This window comes from Loxodonta africana, chromosome 4, assembly GCF_030014295.1.
Source record: "Loxodonta africana isolate mLoxAfr1 chromosome 4, mLoxAfr1.hap2, whole genome shotgun sequence".
Classification (NCBI taxonomy): Eukaryota; Metazoa; Chordata; class Mammalia; order Proboscidea; family Elephantidae; genus Loxodonta; species Loxodonta africana.
Window position 1 is genome coordinate 52,099,522 of NC_087345.1, and position 15,210 is coordinate 52,114,731.

Below are 15,210 nucleotides of genomic sequence, written 5' to 3' on the forward strand. Positions count from 1 at the left end.
AAGAATTCATGGAAAAGATGCTGGTACCTAATGAAAACTGTAGGAGTGAAAAGCCTCCATTATCCCCACAGCTGTCGTAAGTACAAGGAAAATAACTTACTATTTTTATAGGTCAACGTGGGCAACCATTGATTTTTTTTAAACATTTATTTTCAGATATCACTACCTCTCATAAAAACTATTTTTAAAAAGGAGTGCATTGTGATTCTGACTATGAATGAATCCAAGTTTTAAAACATAATTTCTTTGTGTAACCCTTCTATCCATGCCAAAAAGAGTGAAATTGCGGCAAAAAACTGATAGTTGTATCTTCTTTTTACTATGAAATTTTTATAGTTGCAGCATACTGAGAAATGAGAGTACAGTCATGCACCATAGAACATCTGTTTGGGCAACGTCCTACTGCATTTTTGTCCGTGGTCCCATACCAGAGTAAACAGTAGTCAAATATGTAAAAGCCTGAGAAGTCAGAATGATAGGTGGAGATCCACAGTTTTTTTTTCAGATATGTTCTTTCAAATGCTGCTGAAAGGTCAAGAAATATGAAAAAAAAAAAAAGGGTTACATTTACTAACATAGTATCCATGAATATCTTGGCATCTGCTATTTTCTAGTCTCTAGTGTAAATTGGAAACCCTAGTGGCATAGTGGTTAAGTGCTATGGCTGCTAATCAAAGGGTCAGCAGTTTGAATCCACCAGGCACTCCCTGGAAAACTCTATGGGGCAGTTCTACTCTGTCCTATAGGGTCGCTAGGTGTCGGAATCAACTCCACGGCAGTGGGTTTGGTTTTGGTATAGTGTAAATTACCCCTGAGAAGATGAGAGGAGTTGGCATTTGGAGTACAGGTGAAGAAACTGGCCTAAGGCAGGAGGAACTACACCTCTTTCACTGTAACTATGTAGAAGAAATTTATGCAATTGTTAGTTTCATGGCTTCTAGTTATTCTGAGAAGTGGAAGAGAGTTGAAAATGGAACATTTAAGGAAACTGGAGGTTTGAAATTTCCGCTGAGGAATTTGCGGCAGCACCAGGCAAAGGAGAAGTATCGATTTGGAAGTGAAACAGGTTATGAAAACAATGTGAAGGTGGAAAACCAGTGAATGCTACTGCTTGAGATTTAGACATGTTTGCACCACGTCCAAATCACATCACATTCTATTTCATAGAACCTATCCTGGATGTTAAACAACGCATGTATGTGTTTAAAGGATCTGATGTATCTGACATCAGCTATTAGTTAAAAACATTTTAAGGGCTAGATAGTGATAGTAGAAAATGAAATTTAAATGAGACAAAAATTGGCAATAATGTTAACACCTGAAAATATAAAGAAATACTCTTACCTGCTTTATTCCACAAAAGTCAGCAATACTGCTTATCAGCTCTGACATTATATGAACTTCATGAGACTTTTTCATATTCATAAACTCATCTGGCTTCATATTTTCACCTGATCAAAATGAAACAAAACTAAGATACTGCTATTAAAGAAGGAAGATCTGATTTGAATGATCAGTCGATATTCATGTTTTTTGTAATTAAATATGAAAATAACACAGATTTTATTGTGGTATCTGGGTAATGTATTTCTATTAGTTTAGCTGTTATGGATAAAATCTAAATTAAAACAAATATTGAGACACATAAACAATAACATTATTAAAAAAAATGCTCTTGACACAAAAAGCAATTAACCACAAACAAAAAGATTGCTAAACTATAAAAGAAATTTTCTTCACCAAAAGACATCATTAAGACAGTGAAAAGAAAAGTCACAAAGTGGGAGAAGATAATTACAATACGTATATCAATACAGAGTTTGTATCTAAGAATAAAAGAAAACACGACAAAAATAAACTCCTACAAATAAGAAAAAGACCACTCCATAGAAAAATGGGCAAAGGATTTAAACAAGTCTTAATTTAATTAAAATTAAATTAAATTACAAATTAAGTTTCTGAGTTACACTAGCCACATTTTAAATGTTAACAACCACATACAGTTAGATTTGACTGTATTGGACAGTTAGTTATAGAACATTTCTATCATCGTAGAAGGTTCTGTAAGACAGCACTTCACAGTATATGCAATTCTCTTAAAGTGTATAGAAATGGCCAAGAGAATACACGATGAGGTGCTCAACATTTCTAATCATTAGCAAAATGAAAATTTAAATCACTTGGAAGAATACTACATAGCTATCAAAACTGTTAAAATGAAAAGACTGACGAGGTGAAGTGTCAATGAGGATGTGGAGCAAGAGGGATACTTAAACACTGCAGGTGGGAGTATAAATTGATACATCTTTTTTATAAAAAATGTTTGGCAGTATCTTCTAAACCCGGACATCTGCGTACTTCATGACTCCCAGCAATTCCACTAGTAGGAATATACACAACAGAAATATATATGTTTATGTGCACCAAAAGACATGTACAAGAATGCTCACTGTCTTAGTCATCTAGTGCTGCTATAACACAAATACCACAAGTGGATGGCTTTAACAAAGAGAAGTTTATTCTCTCACAGCCCAATAAGCTAGAAATCCAAGTTCGGGGTGCTGGCTCCAGGGGAAGGCTTTCTCTCTCTGTCGGCTCTGCAGGGAAGGTCCTTGTCATCAGTCTTCCCTTGGTCTGGGAGCATCTCAGCACAGGAACCTCAGGTCCAAAGCATATGCTTTGTTTCCGGAGCTGCTTTCTTGGTGGTTTGAGGTCCCCAATTCTCTGCCTGCTTCCCTTTTATCTAAGATAAAAGGTGGTACAGGCCACGTCCTAGTGAAACTCCTTTTACATTGGATCAGGGAGGTAACCTGGGTAACGGTGGTGTTACAATCCTACCCTAATCCTTTTTAACATAAAATTAAACTCACAAAATGGAGGACAACCACACAATACTGGGAATCATGGCCTAACCAAGTGGACACATATTTTTGAGGGGACACAATTCAATCCATGACACTCACAGCAGCACTATTCCTAATACAGGAGTCCAAAACTGAAAACTCAAATATTTATCAAAAGTAGAATGGAAATATCACAGCAATAAATTAAAAAAAAAAAGAAAAATCAAACTTCTCGTACACGTGATAACACGGATGCATATGCAAAAACCAGACACAAGAGAAAATGTACTACAAAGTTCGAAAACAGACAAAACTTCTCTGTGATAATGAAAGTAATAACAATGGTTACCTTGGGGTGGGAGTTGTGATGGGGAAGAGACACAGGCTTCTGGTACATAATGCTCTATTTCTTGGCCTGGGTGTTGGGTTTCATAAGTATTTTCATTTTGTAAAAATTTTATGAACATTTGCCTGAAATTTTTCTTGAATAAAGAATATAAAATATTTTCTACATTTATATAAATGCAAATATTCCAAATGTATTTCCTGTATATAGGCAAAGAATGAAAGTTTGAATGATAAACCAGAATCATAATCCAGACTGACACTACATTTATTCCTCTGGATCAGGGTTTCTGAACAGCAGCACTGCTGACATTTTGGGAAGGATTAATACAGCCCCATGCATTGGAGACTGTTTAGCAGCATCCCTGGTATCTTCTCACTAGACCACACCCAATATAAAACAATTAAAAATATTTCCGGACATTAATACAACTACTCTAGAATCTAGGATGATAAAACAACTATTTATTCTTCTATGCTCATGAGTTTAGATTCATTTTTAGCCATCGTTATCCACTGCATACATAAGTAAAATACATTTCATTCACTTCTTGAGAAGACAGCACCATGGCAATTACTTGGTAAAACCATTAGTGTATCTGTACTACAGTACATGTCATGTATAGGCCAATTCCTCTCTATTTCATTATAATACTAAATTAAAAAAAATGAAATGCCTTTTTTGCAGATGTTAGAGCTCAACTAGTTGTTTCCCATAATGAAAGTAAAAAATAAAAGCAAACATGAGATAATAACTATTATTAGAGACAAATGACAAGCAGTCATATCACAGTAAACTATATTTTACATGAATACATAATTTTTATGTACATATATTTACCCTAAGCCACCCATCAAAACTCTTATTCTAATAAAATAAATATTTGAAGGTGAAAATATCCATTTTCAAAAGGAAAACGTGAATCTGTAAAGTAAATTCGAATAAAACTATTAAATTTTTTTGCATAAGAAAATAGGCTCTCTCTTATACCAAAAACCACATACTGTATACAATAATTAAAAGAAAGAAAATATATCTAAACTTTACTGTTTGACTTTTTATTCCTAAAACACATTCTTTAGTGAGACTTCTTCTAGCCAGGATCTTTGAGAGGTACATTCTAGGGAACCCTAGTGGCGTAGTGGTTAAGAGCTCGGCTGCTAACCAAAAGGTTGGCCTATGGGGCAGTTTCACCCTGTCCTATATGGTTACTGTTGACTCAACGGCACCTAACAACAACAACAACATTCTCTCTGCCTTTGTCTGAAATTATCTTCAATTCACCTTTACATCTGAATGTTGATTTAGTTGGGTATGGTATTCTAAAGTGATGATTATTTTCAGCACTTTAAAGACCTTTACCATTGTCTTTGGGTCTTTATTGTGACTGATGAGAAGTCCACTGCAGATTACTGTTCTTTTTAGGTAATCTATGTTTTATTGCTCTGGTTCTTTTTATAATTATTTCTTGTGAGTTCTGCATTTTCAATACATTTTTTAAATTTGTTTTGTTTGGGCTTTCTTTGACACAGATCTTTTTCCCTCTTAAATTTTGGAAAATGCTCAGGCTCTGTGTTTTCAAACATCTAATCTTTCCATGTTTCTTTTCAGGTATTTGATGGACCTTGTCATACTAGTCTCCATGGGTATTAGTTTCCTATTGCTGCTGTAACACATTACCACAAACTTAGTGGCTAAAAACAACACAGACTTGTTATATTATATAGTTCAGGAGGTCAGGTCAGTAGGCCAAAAGGGGTTCACTGAGCTAAAATAAGGTACTAGGGCCGTGCTCCTTTCTGGAGGTTCTAGAGGATAATCTGTTTTCTTGCCTTTTCCAGCTTCTAGAGACTGCCTTCATTCCTTGGCTCACGAACCCCTTCCAACTTCAAAACCAGCAACAGTTAGAAAGTGTTCCTTACATTGCATCACGCTGATTCTGACTCATCTACTTCCTTCTCCCATCTTTTAAGCATCCTTGTGATTAAATTGAGTATATCTGAATAATCCAAGGATAAACTTCCAATTTTTTTAAGGTCAGCTGATTAACAACCTCAATTCCATCAGCAACCTTAATTCTCCTGCCATGTAATATAACCATTCACAGGTTCCTAGGAAGAGGATATGGATATCTTTGGAGGACGATTATTCTGACTACCACAGCGTGGTTCTTCCCCTCCACTGTTCCCAAATAGCTGTTTACTGGCAGAGGATCAAAGAGGTAGTATATAATGATGATACTTTAAAACAATGCTGACACGGGAAGTAAGAGTGAGAGAAAGGACAGACTGGAGCCCTAGGCAGGGTGGCCTTTTTCTCCAGGAGTGAGATTTAGTGGGAAATGGGGTCAGGGGAGGAGACCTGGAGCATATAGGACTAGTTGGAAATTAACAGTGACTTTTTTTTTTTTTGTAGTCTAAGGAATCAGCTTCACTGCCGGTGTACTTTCCTTAATAGGCAAAATTATTATCCAGAGCTTGCTTAACTCATTTTTCCTAGGCAACTTCAGATATTTTCTTCCTGCTCTGGATGATGAAAAGACCTCAGAGTCAGGCTACACCAGAAGAAAAGATCAGAGTTGATAGCTTCTGGCAGGGGAATAGAGGGCAAGGAGTTGCAGCGGAGGGCTGGGAAGCTCCTTACGACAAGATAGTCTTCTCATTTAAGAACATCTGGGTGCAAGCTTAATCCAAGTTCATTGAATTGGGATACTGGGATTCAACAAGGTCTTTCCAGATAGAAACGGGAGTCACTCAAGGTCCTACAGATGCCAGCTGGCACCTTTTTGGTAACATACTGACAGCACTGTAGGACATGGTCTATGTCAGGGTGGTTTAGATTCCATAATGCACACAATGCCATTCTTCTCCCAGATACTAACATAGCAAACCAATATGTTGATGTACTCTAGTAATGGGGTATACAACTGCTCCCCAGTCACCTATCACCAACATGCATCCCTACATGGCTAAGTCAACTCCCTCTTCCTTGTACAGAGCATACAACATAATCCATAAATCATAGAGACCTTAAATGGTGGTCTTGCTGCTTATTCCTACCAGGGTTAAAACACCCTTGTCCATCCTGATGCTGATAATGCTGTCCTTGCACATCATAAATTGATGCAAGGGGAAAACTTTCTCTGCCTTATGGTAAAGTATTTCGTGAATGAGGGTAATATCATCACTCAGTTATTGCCAGAATACTAGTTCTCCTTAGTGTTTTGGGTGCCGGTGGACTATAGCCTCTTGGCAATGTTGCTGATGAACTCATTTGTAGCCAGAATTTCCTTACCAAGAACCATAACTCATCAAAAGCCCCCTTTTTCTAATGCCAGGGGAACCACTATGAAATAAATTTGCTTAAAATGATTAGAGAGATAGAAGAAGAAATAAAAATAATTAAGAATAGGACTCAGAGGGGAAAAGGTCCCGTGACAATGGAGAGGTCCAGCGGACCCATCTTTACCAACGGAGCAAATTTAGCATCACCAATAATGGGGAAATATTCACGTGTGCTTCCTGATGTAATGCACTGAAAAGGACACAACATCCCTTAAGTAGTATTCCTGTCAAAAATGATAACCTGAATCTAATTATGCAAAAACAACAGGCAAACCTGGCCTATATGCATTAAAGTATCAGTATCAGGAAAAACAAAGTCTGAGGAATTATTTCAGATTAAAGGAGATTAAAGAAACATGACAACCAAATGTCATGTATGAGCCTGAATTGATTCCTGTATCAGGAAAAAAAAACTGCTTATATGAAAAATCAGAAAATAGACTGCTTATTAGATAATATTACTGTATTAATATAAAAATCCTGAATGTGTTAACGTACTATACAACATGTAGGAGAATGCCCTTGTTCTTAGGAGGTACAGGCTGAAGTATCTGGGGATAGTGTCATGTTATCTGTGATTGATTTTCAAAGACCTCAGAAAGAAAAAAACGTGTGTGTGCGCATGCACGCACACATGTATGGGCAGAGAGAGAGAAGAAAAGCAACAAATATGGCAAAATGTTAACTGGTGAATCTAGATGACATATATACAGGGTTCATTGTACTATCCTTGCAACTTTTCTGTACGTTTGGAATTTTTCAAAATAAAAAGGTAGGGAAATAATGAGTATCAAGAGAGATAACGAATACAAAAGAGCTTTGTGGATGATAAAACATAATACCAAAGAGAATCTGAGATTATTATTAATATTAAAGCTGGTTCCTCACATCAGCATTGAGTAGTAACTTTTTTTTAACCAAACTGTCCAATCTCTGCCTTTTAATTGGAGCGTTTAGTCTACTTACATTTAATATAATTATCAATATGGTTGGGTTTTCACCTACCAAGCTGCTATTTGTTTTTTTATTTGTACCATCCCCATCTCCATTGTTATTTGATTCTTACTGGTATCATCCCTACTTCCTGACACCCATCTATCTCCTCTATGTCCCCAACCATTCTCCTTCACTCCCCCTCCACTTTCCTCATCTTACTCTCAAAGAACTGGCTGTGGAGAATATTAGCCCACTGTAATAGTGCCCACCAAGTCAGCAAAAATGAAAGAAAGAATTAGAATCCATAGGAGCCACTGCAATCTGTGTTTTGTGGGCAGAGACAATCTGAAGTAAGGATTACAAAGGGCTAATGAAAGAAAAAATACGGAGATCTATAAATAAGTTCTGCTACTTATCTATTCACAAGTTAATTTATGAGGGTTCATGATATAAAATCTGACAATGAATTAAGAGTATGCTGGAAAGATGAATAACAATATACAGATTCTAAGTACATAAACACACACACATACCAGTTCTCTGTTTTTGATTTCCTTGAAGGGCTATAAGCAACTGTTCAAAAGGAGTACATATTCCCAAGTTTTGTAGAGAATAATATTTTGCAGCCAGAGCAAAGGTTTCCACACTCACCAGCTTCTGAGAAGTTTCACAAAATATTTTAGAGAAATCAGAAATACCTAAAAAAAATCAGAATAGAGAGAAAAATATTAATAATATTAAATAACTGGTAGGTAATTTGTACGTGAAATTCAAAAACAATAAAGAAAAAACACTGGATTTTATAACAAAATATATTATTTTCATTTTGGTTTGAATTTTGGCACTCTCTCTCTAATGGTTGTGTGTACATTTGCTATTTAAACAATTAGCTATTTTTAGCCCCCAAACCCTGGTGGCCTAGTGGTTAAGAGCTAAGTTGCTAACCAAAAGGTCCGCAGTTTGAATCCACCAGGTGCTCCTTGGAAACGCCATGGGGCAGTTCTACTCTGTCCTACAGGGTCGCTATGAGTCAGAATCGACTCGATGGCAACGGGTTTATTTTCTCTTTAATATTGTATATTTAAGCTCCCAATCAAAATTTGACTCCCCCCTTTTTTTTTCCAAAGGACCCATTCCTACCAGAAAAAAAGTTTGAATCTTGCTAAACAGTAATGTGGCTATTAAATTTAACTGAATTTAAGTCAGTCAGCCCACACAACTGTAAACTGTTATTCCCAATCCACGTTTCATGTGGAACAACAGTAACATCCCCAGTGGTACTAATGTTACTGTAAAATAGTTCCTGCCTCATTTGGACCATGTAGAACTGTTGTGTGTGGGGATATGAATGTGTTCAGTGCATTGTCAATGTGAGTTCTAAAACCAATCAAGTGCAAATAGCTCATTTCCTCCCCATAGCTTATTTTAAACTAGACATTCTGAGTTTAGTAATATCAGTAGTTCCCAAATGCTCATTTAGAATAATATGATAGACCTTCTTACTGTTCACAAACATCCAGTACCCCTCTCTGCGTGAAGATCTTACACCCCATTGAATTCAGGTATGGCCACATCTTTCCAAAGCAAACTGAGCAATTTCCATGTATAAGATTTTAGAGTATCAGAAGATCCATTATTCTTTCTTTTCCCAGGTCTTTAATCATAAAAGTATGTGTCAAGGTGGAACCTCCTTCAGCTTGAGTTTCTGGGTGAATAAGACAAGGGCAGTACTCCTGCCAACTTACAAGGGTCATGTAGCTTATATGAAAAATAAATTTTGTTGTTTTTAGTCACTGAGTTTTTAGGCTTATTACTGCAGCATAATCTGGTCTATTGTAAAGGATACACACAAGCAGACTGACAGATTTGCTTTTCATTTGCTCAACTGCATCTTTCTATGATTATTTGTAAAGCATGTTAATTTACTTAAACCAAAAACCAAACTGGCTGCTTTTGAGTCAATTCCGACTCATGGCGACTTCATGTGTTACAGAGTAGAACTGCTCCATAGGGTTTTCTTTTTTAATCTTAAGAAGCAGATCACCAGGCCTCTCTTAAAAAAAAAAAAAAAAAAAGGGCATTCTAATTTGTCTGTAGTAGTTCCAAGAAACTCTTTTGATGGAGAAAAAAATTAAGTCTACTCTTTGAAAGCTGTTTTTAATAATTCAAAAAACACACATCTAGTGCTTAAATGGAGCCCTGGTGGCACAGTGATTAAGACCTGAGCTGCTAACCAAAAGGTCAGCAGTTTGAATCTACTAGCTGCTCCTTGGAAACCCTATGGGGCAGTTCTAGTCTGTCCTGTAGGGTTGCTATGAGTCAGAATTGACTCAACAGCAAAGCGTTTGGTTTTGTGTTTGATTTAGTGCTTAAATGAATTATGTAAAATGTTCACCTTACAAAAGCATGGTGTAATCCAGGGAAAAATTCTGGTTCCATCAGAAAAACTATACTGTATGCTATGACATCTACTCTGGCATAGCTGATCCTCCATGGTTACTTATGAAATTATAAAAATCCATTTAAGCACAAAGAACAATGATGATGCCTAACAAAAATTAAAAGCAAGATAGCTGACAAATGTTTATAGAATTCTAAGTAAAAACTGCCTGTCTAAGCTAATATCCTTTTAAAGCTAATATCTATTAGTTTAAGATCCTGGGGAGGCACAAATTATTAAGTGCTCAGCTACTAACCTAAAGGCTAGTAGTTCGAACTCACCAAGCAGTGCTACGGAACAAAGGCCTGGTGATCTGCCTCCCTAAAGATTATGGCCAAGGGCCCTATGCAGCAGTTTTACTCTTAACACAAGAGGTTGCCATGAGTTGGAATTGACTTAATGGCGGTGAATTTGGTTATCTGTTAAGTTGGTGGTGGTAATGTTTACCAAAAATGTCAAAGATGTGTAACTTTCATTTCTGAATCAACTAAATAAAAATTTAAATTACAAAGAAAGATGGTGAACTTATTTATGATATACCGTACGTATTACATACGCTTTTTTGGACATCTGGCAAACTGAATTTACTAACACAGCCAGAAGTAATAAAATCCACATCAAAATATTTAGGCATGATACAGAAGGGAAAACTCATTCAATTATTAAGTGTGACTCTTAGGTTTAAGGGCAGTCTCAACATCCCCAGGTTCCAAGGCAGCAATTTCAAAGAGTGTGATAGAATGAGAGTATTAAATCTCAACTTGCAGAGGGACTATTATAGTAGTCAGTTATTGGACAATGTTGCCAACAGAAAGTATGTGATGTTTCTGTTGGAAAAGTAAAGATTCCAATCAATTTAACTACACTGAATGAAAATGTCCGAAAAAAGTCTAATTTAATCTGAACTAAATGGTATTACATTGCTTTTAATTATAGGCCTCTCAGTAACGTAAAAAATTTAGAGATCTAAATTACAAAGACATTACTCTTTTTAACAACAGGGTAGTGTTTTGATTCAGTACATTAATTTATGTCATTTAGGGCTGGCACCAGTTCGCTCATACAATCCAGAATACCATCAAAAAAAACCTTTTTGAATCATGGAAATACAGCGGCTGGACTTTTGTTTTCAACTTAGTGAGGCTGTTAACTGTCATTACATGCTACTTTTAGAGATCCAGAAAGAGAGAGAAAGGTGTCAACAATCTTGTCTTTACTTCCATCTCTGAAACAGCACATGAGAAAAGTTATGTGACAATGACAAAAATGTTTATAGTCCTCATAGTGTTCCCCTAGGTACCTGTATAATAAGACTGGGTTTTGAAACTGAATAAAATAGCAAACCACAATGTTACTCAGTTTATATTTATAAAGTTAATTCTAATTTAGCTAAATTTTTTATACAGGAAAGCTTGGGTTTTTAGTTCGCTGACCAATACATCTACATATTATGTGGCCTGATTATTTTGCCAATATCTCCCTCTACTGGAAGTGCCTGCTCTGTTTTATTACATGCTTTACTTGTGTTCTTTATTTACTCTTACTTTTTATACACCTTCTATTACTATTTCACAGAAGTTTCTTAGAACATAGTTAATTGGGCACGAGGGATCGGGGAAGTAAGACGCAGGGGGAATTATTTTCTATCACTATGTTATATCTATAACTATAGTTATTTTCTATAAATATGAGACACCATATTTCATATCAAAGAGTATCTCTAAGGGCCTTTTTTTCCCCACACCAGAGGTGAATGTACAAAGAAAGATAGAAAAGACATGTATATATACATGTTGATTATGAAAATCTCAAGATGGAGCAATGCATACTAAAATTTCAAAACTAAAAATACAGTGAATTATAATATTTACACTTAAATAAAAATAAATTTTCAAAAGTACAAAGTCTGAACTTTTTCTTGAATGTTACATAGTACATTAAAGAAGACAGGATACCATCGCATAATTCATTACTGCTATCACTAACATTTATTGTACCTAGACTATGTGCCAGCCACTTTACATTTCATTGAACAGTCTTAGGAGCCAGTTATATAGTGCTTTTATCCCCATTTAATAGAAGAAAAAACTGAGATAGTCCGTAATTTACCCAAGTTCCCACAGAAACTAAGAGGCAGGGAATGTAAACCAAAGCAGTTTGACCTTAGACCGTGCTCTTAATTCCCACATTCAATTACTATGTCATAGTAGTTAAGTGAGCCCTGGTGGCACAACGGTTAAGAACTTGGCTGCTAACCAAAAGGTCGGCAGTTTGAATCCACCAGCCACTCCTTGGAAACCCTGTAGGAACAGTTCTACCCTGTCCCACAGGGTCACTATGAGCCGGAATCTACTCGCATCGCTCCCCTATACATCTCTCTCTCTCCATCAGAAGTGATCTCAACATTTCAAGAACTTAAAAGGTGATTCTCATTTATAAAACAACTGGCAAACCTTTGCAAAGGAATAAAGGCGTTTTTATGATAAGATTTTGATGTGCTATTTAGTTCTAGAAACAAAGTAACATACTGTTTCATGCCCAGCTATATAAAGCAACAATACTTTGTACACAGCAGGCACTTAGCAGAGACTAGAAGAATGAATAAATGGATGAGTGAAAGCAATCCCTCAATACATTTAGTATTGCAGCATCACCAGCTATACAGGGACAAAGAGAAATTCTCCTAAAACTCTGTAGTGTGAGTAATCACTGAGGCCACCTGGAGGACTTCAGTAGCACTGTTTTAAACCAAACCCATCGCAGCAAAGTTGATTAGCACTGTTAAAGAAGCATAAAACCTCATCCCACCTCTAATGTTTATAACCCACAGTGAGACAAGAGTACCTTAGAACACACCATGAGATAAAATGTAACCATGTGAGAAATTTTGAGGTTTAACTGTGTTACAGGGGTTAGGAGAAAGGTCACAACTACTATCGCAGCCTAGAACTGTCCCATGGCCCAGCATTTCTTCAAAAGAGGGTAACAGTAACCTCACAATAAAGATCTTCACAAGGACATAGAAACATTTTGTATTCACTTCCACATGAATGTCCCACATGTCTCCAATTCAAAAGGTTCAAAACTGAACCGAATGTTCTCATTCTGTTGAAACCTTTCTCTTCTCCTATTTCCTATCTTTAATGACTTCATCACTCACCCACTGCCAAAGTTAAAAACCTTTACATTATCTTAAATGATCCTTGTGCCCTCAATCTGCACATATAGCCATCCATCAATCCCAATGTCAAAATGTCTTTCATTTGGACTCCCCCACTGCACCTCCATCACTGCTGTGGTTCAAACCTTATTAACTCTTACCAGTGCTACTGGAATAGATTCATAGTTGGTTCTTTCCTTATCTAGACTCCCACTGCAAAATGCACAATAAATGTCGGTTGAGTTGACTTGAACAAGTTTTCTAAAATGGAAATTTACTTGTATTATAATACAAATTTAATTACAGATTTTAAGACTTTGGTTCCCACAACACTTGACTTTATGTTTCAGTCTTTTATATTTGTTTAGTAGAAGTCCAACAAAAGTTAAAGCCTGCCTTAATGAACTTTGAAAATGAAAGATGGGATGAGTTAAATTTTATGAATGTTTGCATATATCCATAATCCTTTAACCTGCCTAAAAAAGCAAACTGACTATATACTGTTGCTTTTTAAAATATCTATATCAATTTATATCACCCAACTATGGGCTAATAAGCTATTTGCCTAAGCTACTCTAGCTTAATTTATGGCTGCATATGAAATGATGAAATGTTATTTCAACATGTAAACCATTCTCTTGGAAAGAATAAGATATAATTAACAAAGGATTCACATGCATGTCCTTACTGTGCCAAGAATAGCACTAACGTTGACATTGCGTATATAAAGTACATTTAACCATTCCAAAAGCACTTTTGCATTTAACTAAGTTATTTATTAAAAAATGAAATTAAATACAAAAATAGAAAATCTACAGTATTTTAACTCTAACAGACCCTTATCATAGTTTAATTTAAAGGCAACACAAAATATATAAATAGAAATGTGGCTTTACTTTGTTAAATAAAAAAAGAAAACAAACTTGATAAAAATAAATCAGGAGGTGCCTCTTATGTGCCAGGTGATAGAATCTGATTGAAGTGCATTTGTTACAACTTGAGATTCATCTGTCGGATACGGTGTCTTACCATTTACAGAGAACGTTGATAACAAATGTTCTATACGGGTCCAAAGGCACTGGGCTATCCACAGTTACAGTTCGACTGCTACTCACCTCATGAGATAAGCTTACACAGGCCTTTGCACTTGTTTCTCCTGTTGCCTGAAACTATCTTCCCCATGTATTCTCATGGCTTACCCTCTCACTTCTTTCAGGTCTTTGCTCAAATGTCATCATTTTAGAAAAACCTTCTCTGATAATCCTATTTAACTCTCGTCCCCCTCCAATCCTTTATTAATTTTTTATAGCACTGATCATCAACTAATATATGTGACATCCAAGAGGACAAAGGCTTTTATTCACTGCTGCATCCTCAGAACCTAGAAAAATGCCTTACTCATTTATCCACTGAGTATACATAATAGGCACTCAGTGAGTGAATGAGTAAATCAGTGGGCAAGCATGGGCAGAAGGAACTAGGGTTTGGATTCTGGTTCTCAGAATGTCTATCCTTGTGGCCAAGGACAATTTGCTTACCTACTCCAAGACTTCTTTATCAATAAAATGGGAGAAAATACCTACTTCATAGTATTATTTTAAGGAACACATGCACACATACTACATACACATGTATATATATGAGTATATAATACGTATTGATCATATATTATATATACATATATATTTAATTATCATATATACAATATACCTACAGAAAAAAACACAGCAAGCACGTGTGTGCACCTAGAACATAACAGGCAACCCTCAAGCCATGAAGTCCAAACGAAGTAACTGAGTTTCCTAATATTTGGGACTTTGCTGGAATATGGAATAGAAAATACTTAAGCCCTGAATGCCATACATATTTCTAGAAGAAAATTTGAAACAAAGACTAATGCAAACACTCAATTACTAAATATGGAGTTCACTGGGAGAAAAGAAGTTTGGGCTCTGAATCTTGGGTGCAAGGCCTCCATCATTACAATGAAGGCACACTAAGAATGAGTGAACTGCAACTTGAGAAGCAACAAGGAAGTCCAACAGCCAATTTGCTACATAAAAAACAAAACAAAATTGATAAAAATAAATAAATCAGGAGGTGCTTATTATGTACAAGGTAGTAACAGAATCTGATTAAAA

The 15,210-nt window shown here is 36.0% G+C and overlaps 1 protein-coding gene across 26 annotated transcripts in view; it reads right to left on the minus strand.

Moving 5' to 3' along the window:
• Positions 1–15,210, minus strand: part of METTL25 (methyltransferase like 25) — a 147,496-nt gene that overhangs the window by 120,033 nt on the left and 12,253 nt on the right. For 23 of the 26 annotated variants that reach the window (XR_010321792.1, XR_010321790.1, XR_002787969.2 and 20 more), the window contains exons 2-4: positions 8,003–8,167; positions 3,193–3,258; positions 1,345–1,451 (exon numbers count right to left, since the gene is read on the minus strand). Coding sequence is in view for 15 of the 26 variants with exons in the window: in XM_023559276.2 (XP_023415044.2) it covers positions 1,345–1,451; positions 3,193–3,258; positions 8,003–8,167 (338 nt within the window). In the remaining 11 variants the exon portion in view is untranslated. Of the gene's footprint in view, positions 1–1,344; positions 1,452–3,192; positions 3,390–8,002; positions 8,168–15,210 lie in introns of those variants that run through there. The other 3 variants (XM_064283783.1, XM_023559302.2, XM_003405236.4) reach the window with 3 other exon arrangements.